This window comes from Dasypus novemcinctus, chromosome 29 (assembly GCF_030445035.2).
Source record: "Dasypus novemcinctus isolate mDasNov1 chromosome 29, mDasNov1.1.hap2, whole genome shotgun sequence".
In the NCBI taxonomy this organism is placed as follows: Eukaryota; Metazoa; Chordata; class Mammalia; order Cingulata; family Dasypodidae; genus Dasypus; species Dasypus novemcinctus.
In genome coordinates this window covers 15,880,992-15,898,877 of record NC_080701.1, presented here as the reverse complement: position 1 = coordinate 15,898,877, position 17,886 = coordinate 15,880,992, and the positions used below count along the sequence as shown (strand labels likewise).

The window sequence follows — 17,886 nt, the reverse complement described above, 5'->3', positions numbered from 1 at the left end:
GCTTACAATTACCAGGCCATAAAGTGTAAATTACTTCCCTCACCAAAATCTGTTACCATGTGTTGGAACAAGCTGATTTCCCATGTCTGTAAGGGTCTAGCCTTCCTTTTCCTCTTAAGGCTCCATGGTCCCAGCTTCTTCCAATATCAGCTGTAGGCTGGAATAAATCTCGTCTCTCTCCCGGGGCTTGTTTCTCTCTGGGCTTAGCTGCTCTGTTCTCCCCACAAGGTCAGATGTAGACTATCAGACTTTCTCTCTTCTGGAGCCTCTTCTGTGTCTATGGAGCCATCTCTATTCCATTGTGTTCTCCTGAGTGTTTACTTCCTGGGGCTCCAGCATCTGAAACTCCAACTAACTTCTCTGCCATCCAACTAACCAAGGGGACAGAGACTCAGTGTCCTACTGACATGGCCCAATCAAGCCTTAATCATTATTTAATCAAGTAAAAGTGAAACCTTTGAATTTAATATAATCTAATATACCCAGAGGAATAAGCCAGTTTACAAACATAATCCAGTATCTATTTTTGGAATTCATAACACCAAACTGCTACACATGGCAAATTTATATTCAACTCCCTTAGGAATGGCCATTTCTAAAAATGGTAGTACTTTCACCAGTGTTTTCCATGTTGGCTTAGTGAAGAAAATGTCCTTTCAGCAATTAGAGAGGTTGGTTCTCAGGTCTTAATTAGTTCATCTAGTCTAACATTCCCCTGACCATTTAGACATTTTTGCTCAATATTTTGCTGAAGAAGTTCTGGTATCTCTTTCTCATATACTGTAGGCTGTTATCACATCTTAAGTTTCAAGGAGCCATTCAACAAACTATTGGGATCAGCTTTAGGGGTTCTTGCCAGAATGTTGAACTCCTTGTCATAAATGAATTCCTCCAGCTCAATAAAATCTTCCCTGTTTAGCCATCCTGGTCCTATGCCCTCAAGATACACTCCTACACATACTTCCTCAGTCTTGACATTACACTTTAGCCAGGTCCTGCAATTCTTTTGTAATGTAATCCCTTTCCTTCCAGAACCAGGGATTCTACTTTCTCACTTATGTGCTAAGTGTTAGTGATAAAATGTATGAAAGCCTTACCAATTTTAATGTCACCAGCAGTGGGTTCTTTATTGCCATCAGGTAAGGAATGCTTTCTAGTGCCAAGCCTGGTACCAAGTTTCTACCTTGAATTCCCTAGGAACAGAAGGGGAAGCAGAGGCGTTTGTGCTTATACTTTATTAGGGAGTGCAAGCTGAGCTAGGATAAGTGAGAAACAAGGTGAAAGAAGCATTGAAGAAAGGGACAGCGTATATGGAGATGTGTTTCTGAGTTGAGTGCTTTTAAGTAGGACCGATTGCTTAATCCTTGGGACCCACCACTGAGAAACATATACTGCATCTCAGGACCATCCTGGCAGCTGCTGAATCCTAGCATTTCCATTTAACTCTTGTTTTAATTTACTTATCTCTGCTGAAATTCCTCTTATATCTATGCATGTCATCTATCTTTTCTGCTATATTCTTTAACATATTAACAGTAGTTATTTTTAAAGTTCCTGCCTAACAGTACCAACATCTAAGTCATCTCTGCATCTGGTTCTGTTGATTACTTTATCTCTTGACAGTGGTTTTGTTTGTTTCTTTGTGTGTCCCACAATTTTTGAATGACTGCTGGAAATCATGTACAGAAGAACAGTAAAGACTGAGATAAACAGTATTTATGCATGTAAATAGGCACATCTCTTTTTCTGTCAAGCTGTTAGTGTAGGAGTTGAGTCAATCTAATTACAAGTGGAATGGATTTGGGTTTTGTGGTTGCTATTTTTACTTTTAGTGCTCTATAGACTCCAGGTTATTCTACTCTCTGGCTGCTGTTACTGTGCTTAAAGTCAGGCCTGGAGTGCTAAGGAGTTTTTCTCAGTATTCCTCTGCCTCCTTCAGTGTTTAGCAATTCCTACAAGATTTGCCAGAGAGGCGGACTCTACATGCGCTTGCTCCTTCTTTAGCATTGAGCAGCTATTGCTTGTTATATAGTGCTGAACTCATGGTGGGGGCAAGGTGGTTTCTTTGTTGTCTTGGTTCAGCCTCAGTCTTAGGCACATCTTGCTTTCGTGGACTTCAGGGGTGGGGCTTCCTCAGCATTCCTGTCTCTCCCCATGGAAGCCTAACTCTGCCTTGTATCTGTGGTTGGATTTGGATGGGAGAGTGTTTTGTGCCCCTCCCAAGTGATAGGCGACCTCTGTTTGGTACCATTGTAGAACCCTAAGCCCAAAACAGTTTCCAGCTTCCTCCTCCCCTGCCCCCTCCCCCAAGGCAGCTGGGTTTTGCCTGTGTTCTCCCAGGAAGCAATGAATTTTCTCTGGGACCTCAGGACAGGAAGGTTAGCTTCCCCTCCTCCAATGGCTTAAGGCTTTTTTTCTCTTAAAATTTTTATTTTGAAATAATTTCAAAATTACAGGACAATTGCAGAAATAACACAAGCCCAATATAGAGAACTCCAACATATCTCATCCCAGAAACCCAGATCCAGCAATGTTAACCTTTTGCCACATATGCCCTTCCTTCCTTCCTTCCTTCCTTCCTTCCTTCCTTCCTTCCTTCCTTCCTTCCTTCCTTCCTTCCTTCCTTCCTTCCTTCCTTCCCTCCCTCCCTCCCTCCCTCCCTCCCTCCCTCCCTCCTTCCTTCTTCCTTCCTTCCTTCTTCCTTCCTTCCTTCCTTCTTCCTACCTTTCTCCCTCCCTCCCTCCTCCTGTCTCTCCTAAACATTTGAGAGTAGGTTGTATACATCATGCTCCTTGAACACATAATACTTCCATGTAAATTTCCTAAGGACAAGGATATTCACTTATGTAACCACCTTAAGAACAGTTATCAAATTCAGGAATTTTAACATTGATAATAAAGTTTTCTGTTTATATTCCAGTTTTTCATATGACCCAATAATATCCTTTTGGTCTCTCTTTCCTTCGTTATTAGAACCTGCCCAGGATTATGTATTGCTTATTTTATTTTATTTTATTTTTTATTATTTTATTTATTTCTCCCCTTCTCTCTCCCCTGCCCCAGTTGTCTGTTCTCTGTGTCCATTTGCTGTGTGTTTTTTTTGTTCGTTTCTGTTGTCAGTGGCATGGGAATCTGTGTTTCTTTTTGTTATGTCTTCTTGTTGTGTCAGCTCTCTGTGTGTGCGTGGTGCCATTCCTGGGCAGGTTGCACTTTCTTTCGCGCTGGGCGGCTCTCCTTATGGGGTGCACTCCTTGCACATGGGGCTCCCTTATGTGGGGACACCCCTGCATGGCACAACACTCCTTGCACACATCAGCACTGCACATGGGCCAGCTCCACACGGGTCAAGGAGGCCCGGGGTTTGAACCATGGACCTCCCATGTGGTAGGCAGACGCCCTATCCACTGGGCCAAGTATGCTTCACTGTATTGCATTTAATTGTCATTGTCTCTTTTTTTTTTTTTTTTTTTAAATTTTTTATTTTTTATTGACTTTGTAATAATATTACATTAAAAATATATATGTGAGGTCCCATTCAACCCTACCCCCCCACCCCCCCTCTCCCCCCCCCCACAACACTCGTTCCCATCATCATGTCATTGTCTCTTTAGTTGATATTTTCTTTTAAGTTGAGGAGACATATATATGCATAACCTTTCCCATTTCAACACCTCCCAAATACACCATTTAGTGGGATTAATCACATTCACAATGCTGTGCTACCCTCACCAAATTCATTCCAAGAGCATGCCCTTCATCACAAAGAGAAACCCTATACCCATTATGTATTAACTCTCCAGTCCCCCTCCCTGTCTCTGCTCATGGCACTCTACCTTCTCTCTCTTGGTCTTTAAATACTCTAGCTATTTCATATAAGTTGAATTATATGATACCTGTCCATTTGTGTCTGACTTATTTCACTTGACATGATGTCTTCAAGTGTAGTGGTATGTATTAGCACTTCATTCCTTTTTTATGGCTGAATAATATTTCGTGGTATGTATAATCACATTTTCTTTATCCATTTATCTGCTGTTGAACATATTGGTTGTTTCTACCTTTTTGCTGCGTATATTTTGCTCTGTTGCTAGGTGCATATATGTTTAAGATTGCTATGTCTTTTTGGAGAATTGATCCCTTTATCTAATATTATATGATGATATATAATGTCTCTTTTTGTCCTTGATAATTTTCCTATCTTGAAGTCTACTTTTTTGGAAATTAATATAGCCACTCCAGCTTTCTTCCCACCTCCAAGATGGCTCCCTTGTCTTTTTGTTCATTGTTTTTGCTCATTGTCTGTCCATGGTTTTTGCTCGTTTTTTGTTCATTGCCTGCTTGTTTTTGTTTCCTTATTGTCTGCTCATTGTTTTTGCTTGATGTCTGCTTGTTGTCTGCTTGTTGTTTGTTTGTCTTCTTTTAGGAGGCACCAGGAACCAAACCCAGGAGGTGGGCACTCAACTGCTTGAGCCACATCTTCTCCCTTAGCTTTTTTAAAATTAGTACTCTGCACTTGTTTAAATTAGAGAAGTTGCAGGTTTACAGAAAAATACAGAGTACTCATATACCACCCTATTATTAATTCTACCGTGTCATTAACTTTTTACATTAGTGTGATACGTTCGTTACAATTGATGAAAGAATATTTTTATAATTGTACTATTAACTATAGTCCATGGTTTATGTTAGGGTTCACTATTCATGTTGTACACAATTAAAAAAAAATTCTAGAAACATATATACAACCTAAAATATCCACTTTTAACCACATTTAAGTATATAATTCAGTGCTGTTAATTATGTTCACAATGTTGTTCTACCATCACCACCATCAATTACCAAAACTTTTCCATCACCCAAGGGGTTCTTGCCTGTTCCCCAGTAGAGCAGGTCACTCCCTGCACTGTACCAGGGAGGGGGCTTTTTCTACTAATCTGTGCTGTCCCCAGTCTTCCTCCTGAGCACTTGGTAGAGGTTCTAAGGAAAAGAGCTTTTAAATGAATTTGAATCTCCCTTTTCATCTCCCAGCTCTCAGCAAACAGCTGTTCGAAAATGGCATACTAGCTCATACTTTGCCTCTCAGAATTTAACAGGTTTAACTGACTTATTTTTAACTGTTTTCTCTTGTTCTCTATGAAATGTGAAACTGATCATATATCTTATCTCTCCTTGGAGAACCTTGTTACTCTTTGGAATTTAGTTTACTTGGTTGCTCTGAGATCTCAGCTCCCTGATGGGCTCAAGAAAAGTTCTTATTTTTAGAGTAGGAGTCATATTCTTTTCCAGTTTTCTACATCCTAAATGGAGGCAAAAATCTTTAATAATGTATTTTTTTGTACATAATGTGAGGTGGGGGATCAACTTCATAATTTTGTATGAAGAAATTTCATTTTCCCCAGAAATGTTAACATTCATCAATGGATTTTGCCATTGCCTTTTTAAAATTAGAGAAGTTGTGAGTTTACAAAACAATAATGCATAATATAAAGGATTCCCATATATCATCCCACCACCAACACCTTGCATTGTTGTAGAATATTTGTTACAAATGATGAAAGAACATTATCAAAATATTACTGCTAACTATGGTCCATAGCTTATTTAGTATATTTTTCCATAAACTACCCTATTATTAACACCATATATTCGTATTATATACTTCTTAAGAGTTCATGAGAGAACATTCTCATATTTGTACTGTTTTGTTTTTGTTTTTTATTTTTATTGTTCATTTTTAAAAAATATTAAAAAAATATGAGGTCCCATTCAACCCCACTGCCCCCACCCCACCACTCCCCCCATAGCAACACTCTCTACCATCATCATGACATCATCATCATGACCATTGCATTTGGTAAGTACATCTCTAGGCATCGCTGCACCTCATGGTCAATGGTCCACATCATAGCCCATACTCTCCCACGTTCCATCCAGTGGGCCCTGGGGGGATCTACAGTGTCCCTAATTGTCCATGAAGCACCACCCAGGACAACTCCAAGTCCCGAAAACGCCTCCACATCTCATCTCTTCCTCCCATTCCCCGCATCCAGCAGCCACCATGGCCACTTTTCCCACACCAATGCCACATTTTCTCTGTGGACCTTGGATTGGTTGTGTCCATTGCGCATCTATGTCAAGAGGGGGCTTAGATTCCACATGGATACTGGATGCAATCCTGCTTTCAGTTGTAGGCACTCTAGGCTCCATGGTATGGTGGTTGACATTCTTCAACTCCATGTTAGCTGAGTGGGGTAAGTCCAATAAATCAGAGTGTAGGAGTTGAAGTCTGTTGAGGTTCAGGGCCTGGCTATCATATTGTCAGTCCAGAGATTCAAATCCCCTAAATAGATCTTAAACCCCAGCACCAACTACAATTCCAGTAAAGTAGCATGAAAGTCTTGTGAAAAGAGATCCCATCTGAGTCCAGTTCCATCACGCAGAAACACCAGCTCCAAAGAAGGGCCAACTGACATGGCAGTGAACCCCATCTGCCATGACCATAGAACCCGTGGGTCTCTTTAGCCCTCAAAAGAACCAATACCTGGGGTTGTATCTATTTTATCTGTCTCTGAGACTCTGCTCAGGTGTGCATAAGGGCAATCCTTCTGACAACTTCCAGACTCTTTTTTAGAGACTCATAGCCATATAAACTCATTTCTCCTTTCCATTTCCCCCTTACATTAGGTCAAACAGCATTTTAAACTCCTGTTATTATATGTAGACAGGGATATTCTGCTATTCTGTGTTGAACATTTAATTCAAGGTCATTTTCTAGTTGCATCATCAGCTGGGACTTGGTAGTGATCCCTTGGTGCCAGGGAGGCTCATTCCTGGGTGTCATGTCCCACGCTGGGGGGAATGAATTGCATTTACATGCTGAGTTTGGCTTTGAGACTGGCCACATTTGAGTAACATGAAGGCTGTCAGGAGGAAACTCCTAGGCACAGTGCTGCTCTAGGCCTTGTTCTTATTTCAGCTGTATAGGCTCACAAGCATAGTCATTAGTATCAGGGGCTCACTGTTGGACCCTCATTCCTTCCTGGTCCTTAACGTTGCACCTGGGGGATTGCTACTGCTCCCTTAGGAACCACGACTGAGCACCCCCGGCCAGGAACCCAGTACCCCCCCAGCTGTTGTTTTTAATTGTTTCCACTATGAGTATATCCAAACATTACCATGCACCCTGGACATATGCCCTGTATAGCTCCCTGTCAACCATATATCGCCTGTCAATAACATCCCATACCAGTATTCCTCCGCTGCCGTTGTTGAAGCACTCTGTGATCCAAAACTTCCTGAAAAGTGAAGCCCAATATAATGTCAGGTTCCCTTACTAGTAAAATGGAATATGGGCCCCAAGGGGAGGGGAAAATGGATGTTGAATGGATGGAACCAAGGTAAATGTGGGGGTAAGAGAGGAGTTTCGCGAGAGTACACAAGGATGGATATAAAACATGTAATATTACACCAAAAACATATAGGGGACGACAGACTAATAATGTAAACCATAATGTAAAACATAGGATAACTAAAAATTTAGAAAACTGTATATCCTAAAGTATGGACCAAAATGTAAGCACAGATGTCACCTTGTTTGAAAGCTATTGTCTCAGAGTCTGTACATCAGTTTAAGTAAATATGATATGAATAAGTTATAAGATTATTGCTGCGGAAGGGAAAAGGTTTTATGGTGGATGTGTGGGAGTACTGTATATTGTATATATGAATTACTGTGATCTAAGGCTCTTGTGAAGAGAAGCTCAATAATTAGGAAAAAAGAAAAGAAAAAGATAGGATGTAGAATTTTTCCAAATCAATACATATTCTAGATCTAACCTTTAAACTCATATTTGTACTGTTAACCACAGTCCATTATCCACCATGGGATTTACTGCGTTATATGGTCCAATACCTCTTAAGATCTGTATTAGTCAGCTGAAGGGGTGCTGATGCAAAATACCAGAAATTAGTTGGTTTTTATAAAGGGTATTTATTTGGAGTAGGAGCTTACAGATACCAGGCCGGAAAGCATAAGTTACTTCCCTCACCAAAGTCTATTTGAAGCAAAATGGCTGATAATGTCTGTGAAAGTTCAGGCTTCCTGGGTTCCTATGTTCCTGGGGCTTGCTTTCCATTGGGTTCAAGGTTCCTTCCTTCCTGGGGCTGGCTTCCCAGGTCTTCAGCATCAAACCCTAACATCAGAAATCCCCAACTCTGTTCTTTACCTGCCTCTGCCTTTTACCTGTGAGTCCCCACCCACCAAGGGGTGAGGGTGCAACACCCTAATCATAACTAAATCATGCCCAGGTACAGATCAAATTACATGCATAATCCATTATTTCTTCTTGGAATTCATCAATTATATCAAACTGTACACGATTCATCCAAAGTGTATACAGTGGTTCTCACTTTCATCACAGAATTGTACTATCATCACCTCGGTCAATTTTAGAACATTTACATTACTCCAGAAGGAAAAATCCCATATCCCCTTCCCCCACATTGTTGACCCTTAACAATGATATAGTACTTTCTTTGCCATTGATGAAAAAAATTATAATATTACTGTTAACTATAGTCCATAAGTTACATTAGCTATTTATTTCCCTTATATCACCATATTTTTAACACCTTGTAATAGTGACGTCCATTTGTTCTTTTGTTTCTGGCTTAGTTCATGCAACATAATGCTCTCAAGGCTCATCCCTGTTTTCATATGCATCCTGACTTCATTTCTTCGTACAGCTGAGTAGTATTCCATTGTATGTATATACCACATTGTGTTTATCCATTCATTGGTTGATGGACACTTGGGTTGTTTCATCTTTTAGCAACTGTGAATAATGTTGCTATGAACATTGGTGTACAAATGTCTTTTCCAGTCCCTGCTTTCAGGTTTGCTGAATTATGTTCCTGGTAGTGGGATTGCCCGATCATATGGTGGTTCGATATTTAGCTTCCTGAGGAACCATCAAGCTGTCTTCCACAGAGGTTACACTATTCTACATTCCCACCAGTAGTGAAGGAGTGTTCCTATTTCTCTACATCCTCTGTGGCATTTGTAGTTTTCTGTTTTTTGTTTTTGTTTTTTAAATAATGGCCACTCTATAAGGTGTGAAGTGATATCTCATTGTAATTTTGATTTGCATTTCCCTAATAGCTCGTGATGTTGAACCTCCTTTAATGTGCTTTTGGCCATTTATATTTCCTCCATGGAAAAATATCTATTCAAGTGTTTGCCTGTTTTTTAATTGGGTTGCTTGTCTTTTTATCATTGAGTTGTATGAACTCTTTAAAAAATATATATATATATACACACACACACACATATATATAAAATTAGAGAATTTGCGAGCTTACAAAACAATCATGCATAATGTGTAGAATTCCTATGCATCACCCCTCCACCAACACCTTCCATTATTGTGGAATATTTCTTACAGCTTTTGAATGAACATCATTAGAGTATTATCACAAACCATGATCCATAGCTTACATTTGGTATATTTTTTCCATACACCCCCTATTAACACCATGTATTAGTATTGTAGATTTGTTATAGTTCATGAGAGGACTTGCTCATATTTGTACTGTTAACCACAGTCCATTTTCCACCACATGGTTCACTGTATTATACAATCCCATGCCTTGTACTGTCTATCCAAGGTGTATACTCAGTAGCTATCACTTTCATCAAAGAGTTGTGCAGTCATTGCCTCAGTAACTTTTTGAACATTTTCCTTAGTTCAAAAGAAAAAATCCCATAACCTTTGGTATTGACCCTTACCATTGATATAGTACCTTCTTTGCCATTGATGCAGGAATATTACAGTATTGCTGTTAACTATAGTTCATAATTATATTAATTGTATTTTCCTGTGTATCACCATATTCTTACCACCTTGTAATAGTGATGTACATTTGTTCTAGTTCATAAAAGAAAATTCTTGTATTTGTATTGTTAACCACAATTCTCATCCATGTCTGGGTTCGCTATGATATTCAGACCCTAAATTATTCTCTCGCTTTCTTTCAACTGAATTTTTATGCCCCTAAACTACCTCATTCAGCCACAATCCCATTTATAAACCAGCCGTGTTAGGAAATAGACAGCGTTAATGTGTTACCATCAACTCTTTCCATTTCCACACTTTTACAGTCAAACTAATTAAAAATTGTACCTACTCAGTGGTTGAGTGCCTGCTTCACATATCCAGCATCCCAGGTTCAATACCCAGTACTGCCCTAAAAAAAAAAAATTCTGCATGCAATAAATATCACTACCCCTTCTCAATCTTCAACCTATCTCCTAGTAACTTATAGTTTAGGTTTTAACTTCATGTGTTTATTTTTCATATTTAGTTTACATTAGTAAGACCATACAATATTTGTCCTATTGTGTCTTGCTTATTTCACTCAGCATAATGGTCTCAAGGTTCATCCATGTTATCATATGTGTTGCAATTTCATTTCTTCTTACAGCATTGTAGTATTCCATCATATGCATATACCTTTGTTTATCCATTTACCGGTTGATGGACACTTGGGTTCTTTCCCTTTTTTGGCAACTATGCATAACGCTGCTTTGAACATTGGTGTGCAAATGTCTGTTCGTGTCAATGTTTTCAGTTCTCCTGGATATATTCCTTGTAGGAGGATTGTCAGATAAGGCAGTTCTATATTTAGCTTCCAGAGAAACTGCTAAGCTGTCTTCCACCGAGACTGCACCATTTTGCATTTCCGCCAACAGTGAAGGAGTGTTCCTATTTTTTCACATCCTGTCCAACATTTTTAGTTTTCTGTTTTTTTAAAATAATGGCCATTCTATGAGGTGTGAGATGATATCTCACTGTAGTTTTGGTTTGCCTTTCCCTAATAGCTAGTAATATTGAACATTTTTCATGTGCTTTTTTGGCATTTGTATTTCCTTTTTGGAGAAAAGTCTATAAGTCTTTTGCCCATTTTTAGTTGGATTTCTAACCCTTTTATTGTTGAGCTGTATGATCTCTTTATATAACATGGAAATCAAATCCTTATCAGATATGTGGTTTCCAAATATTTTCTCCCATTGAGCAGGCTACCTTTTCACCTTCTTAACAAAGTCTTTTGCAGTACAAAAGTGTTTAATTTTGAGGAGGTCCCATTATCTATTTTTTTCTTCTGTTGCTCATGCTTTGTGTAAGGTTTAAGAAAACACCATCTACCATAAGATCTTGAACATGTTTTCCTACATTCTCTTCTAGCAGTTACATGGTTGCAGCTTTTTTACTTATGTCTTTGATCCATTTTGAGTTAATTTTTGCATAAGGTGTGAGATAGGGGTCCTCATTCTTTCTTTTGGATATGGATATCCAGTTCTCCCAGCACCATTTGTTGAATAGTCTGTTCTGACCCAGCAAGGTGGGTTTGACAGCCTTGTCAAAAATCACTTGACTGTAGATGTGAGGGTCTGTGTCTGACCATCAAATTTTTTGTATGTTCTTAATTCTTTTTTGTTTTGTTTTGTTTTCTCAATGCAGGGCTTAACACCTAAGAGGTGGAAGGCAGAAGTTACCCACCTGAGTTGCCCGGAGCCTACAATGTTTGCTTTCTCTCCTCTGGCTCCACGTGAAAGCTCTTTGAGAAAGATGTGGATACCAAGCTTCCAACAGTCCAAGAAAGAAGCCCAGGCCCTAAGATGGCTGGTCGATAGGAATCAAAACTTTTCAACTCACGAGTTTTGGAGCCTAGTATTCAAGGACTAATTTCAGAAAGGATCAGAACGAATTAGATTAGAGCCTTCTTGAGGTTTATAGTCTTGGTTGCCTTAATATTTGAATATAATAGCCATTCTCTTCACTGTCCTTTAGTGAGCTCTATCAAATAATGGGTTTAAATTACCCTTAAGGGTCACCTTTATATTTTTATACTAAAAAAGTTAATTATTTCTTGTGGACTTTGGTCTCATTCAGTTTATATATCTGGATCAATTCTGTTGCTGCCTTTTGTGGAAATCCATGTAACAGTGTTTTCCTTGTTGCAAAGGAGTCAGAGGATCTAGCTGTGGAGTCTGGATATTCACCTCACTCTCAACAGTTTATTGGTATTTGGCCAGAAAGCCCAGTTTCCTGATGCTGAGCCTGAACACAAAATGTATTAGAACTTGGCAATGAGAGAGTCTATGTGTTGGTTTCCAGGGACATAAGTGAATAATGAAAGCTGTATAAAGTGTATTTGCTATCCTTCAAGTCAAAAAAACATGTGCTTATCTCTACCTTCTTCTCCTTACTCTCAGCCATCTCTCTTTTTATCTTGCCCTGTGCAGCACCCACTCTGCCAAAAGCAGTACGTCTTGTAAAGATGTGCCTTCTTTTTTTATGTTTTGATCAGTAAGATGTTCCCAGTTGTCCCTTTATACTGCTGAGCAGAATAGTAATAAGAATTGTATGATTAGAGCTGGACAGCCTGTACATTTTGATCAATGTGAGAGTGGAAGTGAATGCTTCCAGGAACTCCAATTGCCTTGCAACTGATTTGTCTAGTTTTAGGAGGATGTACAACCCCTAGTGGCAGGCTGCCATAGGCATTCAGTTTGTGAGCATTCCCTGTCATTTCTTATCTGGAGCATCTATGGTGAGCTCCATGAAATACAAGCAGAAATGACATTGGCTCACATTTTCTTTCCATGAGATGGTAGAGATGCTTTTAGGTATTACTAAGTCTTGTTGCCTCCCTTGTTGATATGGCATGGCTTCTGAATTACTTGTTGTGGGAAAACATAAGTTCCCTGGCCACCCAGAGGACAGGAAGAGTCCCTCATACTTTATGTCCGTGGTATGGTATAAGGGAGACGACTTAGGAGAGCTCCTGTGGTACCAGCTCCCCTTTTATCGCAGGCCAGTGACCTTTATGTACATGACATGGGACAAACCTCATTCTTCCTTCAGTAGTTCTCTGGCCATGTAGCCAGCATGTGGGGAATGAGGCTTTTAGAAGCAACAAGAGTCACATTGTTGGGTGGGCCACAGTGTCTGTGACTAGGTTCTTTCCAGTCCGAGCTCTGCCATTAGCTAAACATGACCTTGGACAACCATCTTGACCTCCCTGGGCCTCAGTCTGTGCATTCAAAAAGAAGTGATTGGGTTGGTCATGAAGTCATTTTCTGTATAACATTTTAAAATTGTTTATCAAATTTTAAGAAGTATAATTTTGTAGGTGTTTTTACTGAGACTCCTATTTTAGAGCCATTGTATGCTATTCAAAGGAAGCAGGCTCTTGTTTGGAGGAAGGAATATACTTATTGTGCAGTATTGGGAAGGGGGGAATTAGTGTATCTCTCTCTGCCATTTTATTTGATGATATCAAAGGAGAAAGGTTTGGAAAGGGGGATTAGTGAAGGCCAGATTTTAAATTGCATACTAAATGGTGTGTTTTTTGGATCTTTGAAAGAAAGTTCTAGATATGATTTATGTCTCTGGCCAGACAGTGTCACGGTAGCTTCAGTTCTCTTCCCTGAATGCCTTAAACAAATATCTGGTGCCTTTACGCTATATGCATGTCTTAAACCTCAACATTTCATGTAATCTTATTCCATTTTAGTTCTTCATCCAAGAGTCCATAGGTAAATTTCTCCCTAAACTTTTCTTTCCTGACCAAATGTAGTGAAATAAAAGCATTGGTCATTTAACATGGTATAAAAATTGGTATAAAAATTGCAGGGTCAGATGCTGGACATTATATATCCTGCCACAACCCACTGAATGTACCAGGGGAGAGTGTGAACTACAGAGTAAACTATTATCCACATGGTGCAACAGTGCTCCAAAATGTGTTTGCCGAGAGTGATGAGTGTGCCACAATGATGGGGGAGGTTGTTGGTGTTGTAGGAGTGGGGTAGGGGGATGAGGGGTATACAGGAACCTCTTAGGTTTTTTATAATGTAACCTTTTTTGTGATGTATGTGTCTTCAGTAAAACACAATTTACAAAAATGATGGGGATGGGGGAGTGGGGTGTGGGTTATATGGGAACCTCTTATCTTTTTTTAATTTAACATTCTATGTGATCTATTAACTTTAATTTAAAAAATAAAATAAATACATAATGCTAGAAAAAAATTGGGGTGGGGGCATTGAAGAGAGGAAATTTCATGGGATTGAAAATGAGGAGTATGTCAAAGAAAATAAATAATTAGTGGTTCTTTTGGGACACTTTGCACACCCACAGATTTGAGACTTTTTTTTTTGCTTAGCAAATATTTCCTCTCTGTAATGGGTTTTTCTCTCACAAGGTGAGGTTCTCACGTCTCTGACGATTGAGTGGGAGGCACATCCCCAGCGTAGATGATTATTACTTGTGAAATGGAAGCTGTGCTGCTTGAGTTCCCTGTAAGGCCCCTTTTCATAGTATCTACGTGTTGACCCTTTCATGCCACACCTCTCTCTTTACTTCACTGCCTCAACTTGAAAATAGATTAAAGAAAGCAGCCTACAGCACAGGGCTGTTGTGAGGAACAACTCATGGCTGTCGAAGGACTTTGTGTGCAATGCTGCATTCTTGTGCTTCAGTACATTTTACTTTGTTCTCAAGGACACGTGATCAAAATGGTATGACAGGACAGACAGAAACCTTTTCAGAAATGTTGGAAGCAAAGATTCAAATGCTAGTCCATAGGCTTAAATTCTTCATCTGAAAATGAAGGCAACTGTGCCCTCTTGATTATGGAGCACATATATCTCAGAACCTGAACGCTGACTGGCTTATTTGTTCTTGAGCTCTACGCTCCAGTAACGGAGTATCCATTGAAGTCGTTACTATAGTTAGTGATAGACTGAATGCATACAGTATTCTACATACTACTCAGAAATAAAAGACATAAGCCAAAATGAGCATCATGCCTGCAGTCATGCCTTGTATATAAGAAAACCAGCTCCAGATCTGTAGAACACTGTGTGGATCTAAGCACAGTGTAGACTTGAGCGGGAAATGCCCAATATGATATTATTATGTATTGGTTTTAAATCATTAGCCCCAAATTCCTGTTAAAGATGACAAGTTCATTAGTGGAATCTAGTGCAGAGTTGATTTTCAGTGAATGTTGATTGTCCTAAAGCAAGATCAGTCTAACTCTGCGTAAATGACATATTTCTTCTTTGGGGTCTTCAAATGTAGGTGTTCACAAGCCAGGAATAATGGTGGTAAGTTTATATTTCAAGTATATTTTACAAAGAACTTCCAGTTGTTTATTGCCAACAAACAACAAAAACAACAGAACAACAACAAAAAATATATTTTTATTAGAGAATTGTATATTTAGAAAACAATCATGCGTAATGTGCAGAATTCGCATACAACGTCCCTCCACCAACATCTTACATTTTTGTGGAACATTTTGTTACAGATTATGAGAGAACATGAACAGACAATTACCACTAACTGTGGTCTATTGCCTACATTTATTTTTCCCCATTCACCCTCTATTAACACCATGTATTAGTACTATACATTTGTTATAGTTCATGAGAGAATGCTCTCATTTATGCTGTTAACCACACTTCATTTTCCACCACATGGTTCACTGTTATACTGTCCAGGTGTAGTGATAATATATTTACTGCACAATTCTAATATTAACCTGTATATTTTTTTCTGATTTTAGAAATAAAAAAATGTTTGAAAAATGTGGATTATAGAATCACTCTAGAGAAAGAAAGACCTGGTTTTAGTCCCTGCTCTTTATTTACTATCTTCATTACCTTGGTCAAGTTCTTTGGATTTTTATGAGCATTAGTTTGCTCATCTGTAAAATGAAGATTATAATAGCATTTCCTTATGATGATTAAATAAACTAATATTCATACTTACCTCAATAAATGTTGTCTGTAGTTGTTACAGCTGCATCTGTGGCCATTGCTCTTTTGTTTGTGAAAACCTGGATTTATCCAGAAAAAGGGAGCGACTAACGATGGTACCAGGGATGATGAAGCAATAAAAATGACTAATTTTATTAAATCTCAGCTCTGAGTACATGTCTTTGTATATTCTGTGAGGCAAAATAATAAAGAACTGCAGCTGCACACCAGAATACAGTGAGATCCTCATGGAATAGCACTTGTGTGATTGAGTTGCAAGCTGAACTAGCTGCTTTTTTCCATGGAACACCAATTTTAGTTGAAAGAATATCTGATAAGCCATGGCTGTTCAGACTTCCATTTTTAGCAATCATTTTCTTGAAAATGAACAAAGTGAGATTGTCACATGGAGAAATAACAACTGCTAGAATTCATTGCCAATGATAAAATTTCAGCTCTCAAATGAAAATTAGATTTTGGGAAACTCATATTCCCCACTTGGACCTTGACAGTTTTCCATGCTTAAAAACTTTCCTGATAGGGAAGCAGACTTGGCCCAATGGATAGGGCATCTGCCTACCACGTGGGAGGTCCAAGGTTCAAACCCTGGCCCCCTTGACTCATGTGGAGCTGGCCCACGCCCAGTGCTGATGCGTGCAAGGAGTGCCTGCCATGCAGGGGTGTCCACCGCGTAGGGGATCCCCACGCGCAAGGAGTGTGCCCCATAAGGAGAGCCGCCCAGTGTGAAAGAAAGTGCAGCCTGCCCAAGAGTGGTGCCGCACACACAGAGAGCTGACACATCAAGATGATGCAACGAAAAGAGACAGATTCCCAGTGCCGCTGATAAGGATAGAAGCGGTCACAGAAAGAACACACAGCGAATGGACACAGAGAGCAGACAACTGGGAGGGGGAACGGGGTGAGAGGGGAGAGAAATTAATTAAAAAAGTAAATCTTTAAAAAACAAAAAAAACCTTTCCTGATAAAATCAGTAGTGATGTTAACAAATGTTACTTTTGACATTGGCTGAAAACAGAGATGACGACATGTAAGGGTTTATTTAGTTTATTAGTTTGTTTTTATCATCCTAAGAAAGGAAGAAATGGTATTATAGACTGGATAGGGTATTTTTTTTTTAAATTAAGGAATATGAGTTTTCTTGTTTATGAGTTCCATAAGTGAAAATGGAATTTGAATGACAAGTATATTAGTTTCCTGTGGCTGCTGTATCAAATGACCACGAACTTGGGGGCTTAAAACAACACAGGTTTATTCTCTCACGGTTCTGGAGGCCAGAAGTCCAGCATCAGTTTCCCTGGGCTGTGCTCCATCTGGAGGCTCTGGGGAAAATTTCTTCGAGCTGCTGGGGGCTGCCAGCCGTCCTTGCCTTACGGCTGCATCAGTCCACTCTCTGCTTCCATGGTCGTGCTGCCTCTCCTCTCTGGTGAGTGTCCTCTTTCTCTGTCTCAGAAGGACACTGTGATTGCCTTTAGGACCTTCCTGGATAATGTCCCCATGGCAAGATCCTTAATTGAATCTCATCTGAAAGACCCTTTTTCCTGCTCAGGTAACATTTACAGGTTCAGGTCTTAGGGCCTGGTACCTTTGAGGGACCATGATTCATTCCACCATAGGAAGTTTTAAGCATTACTGAATATTTTAAAATTAGGAAAAGAGTAAAGGTAACCAGAGCTCTGTCTGAGGAAAAAGAAGCCTTTTAGTATTTTGCTGGGAAGCAAGAAAAAATTATGTTCTGGAACAAGAACATTTAAAAATACGTATCAAGGAAATTATCTTTATTTTGCATCATTCAGAATATCAGGCTGCCTTGAAATTAATATATTCAATAAATTTTTATTGAGCACTTACTTTGTGCCAGGAATGGTTCTGAGCCATGTTAGTAGAGCTGTGAATGGAGCTGATATAACCCTGCCACTCTAGAGTTTACATTCTAATTCTAGTAGGGGAATGAAAATTAAATTGCTTCAGCCAACTATAAACCACTTCCAGGAAGCTTTTATTTCTTGATTTTGTAGGAGCCCCATGAGAGGGAATTT

The 17,886-nt window shown here is 39.3% G+C and overlaps 1 protein-coding gene across 10 annotated transcripts in view; it reads left to right on the top strand.

Moving 5' to 3' along the window:
• FUT10 (fucosyltransferase 10) overlaps positions 1 to 15,994 on the top strand; it is a 119,824-nt gene extending 103,830 nt beyond the window's left edge. For all 10 annotated transcript variants that reach the window (XM_071212643.1, XM_071212644.1, XM_004475174.3 and 7 more), the window contains one exon: positions 11,520 to 15,994. In XM_071212643.1, the coding sequence (XP_071068744.1) occupies positions 11,520 to 11,744 (225 nt within the window). In that variant the 3' untranslated portion in view covers positions 11,745 to 15,994. The remainder of the gene's footprint in view (positions 1 to 11,519) is intronic.
• Positions 15,995 to 17,886: the final 1,892 nt, after the last annotated feature.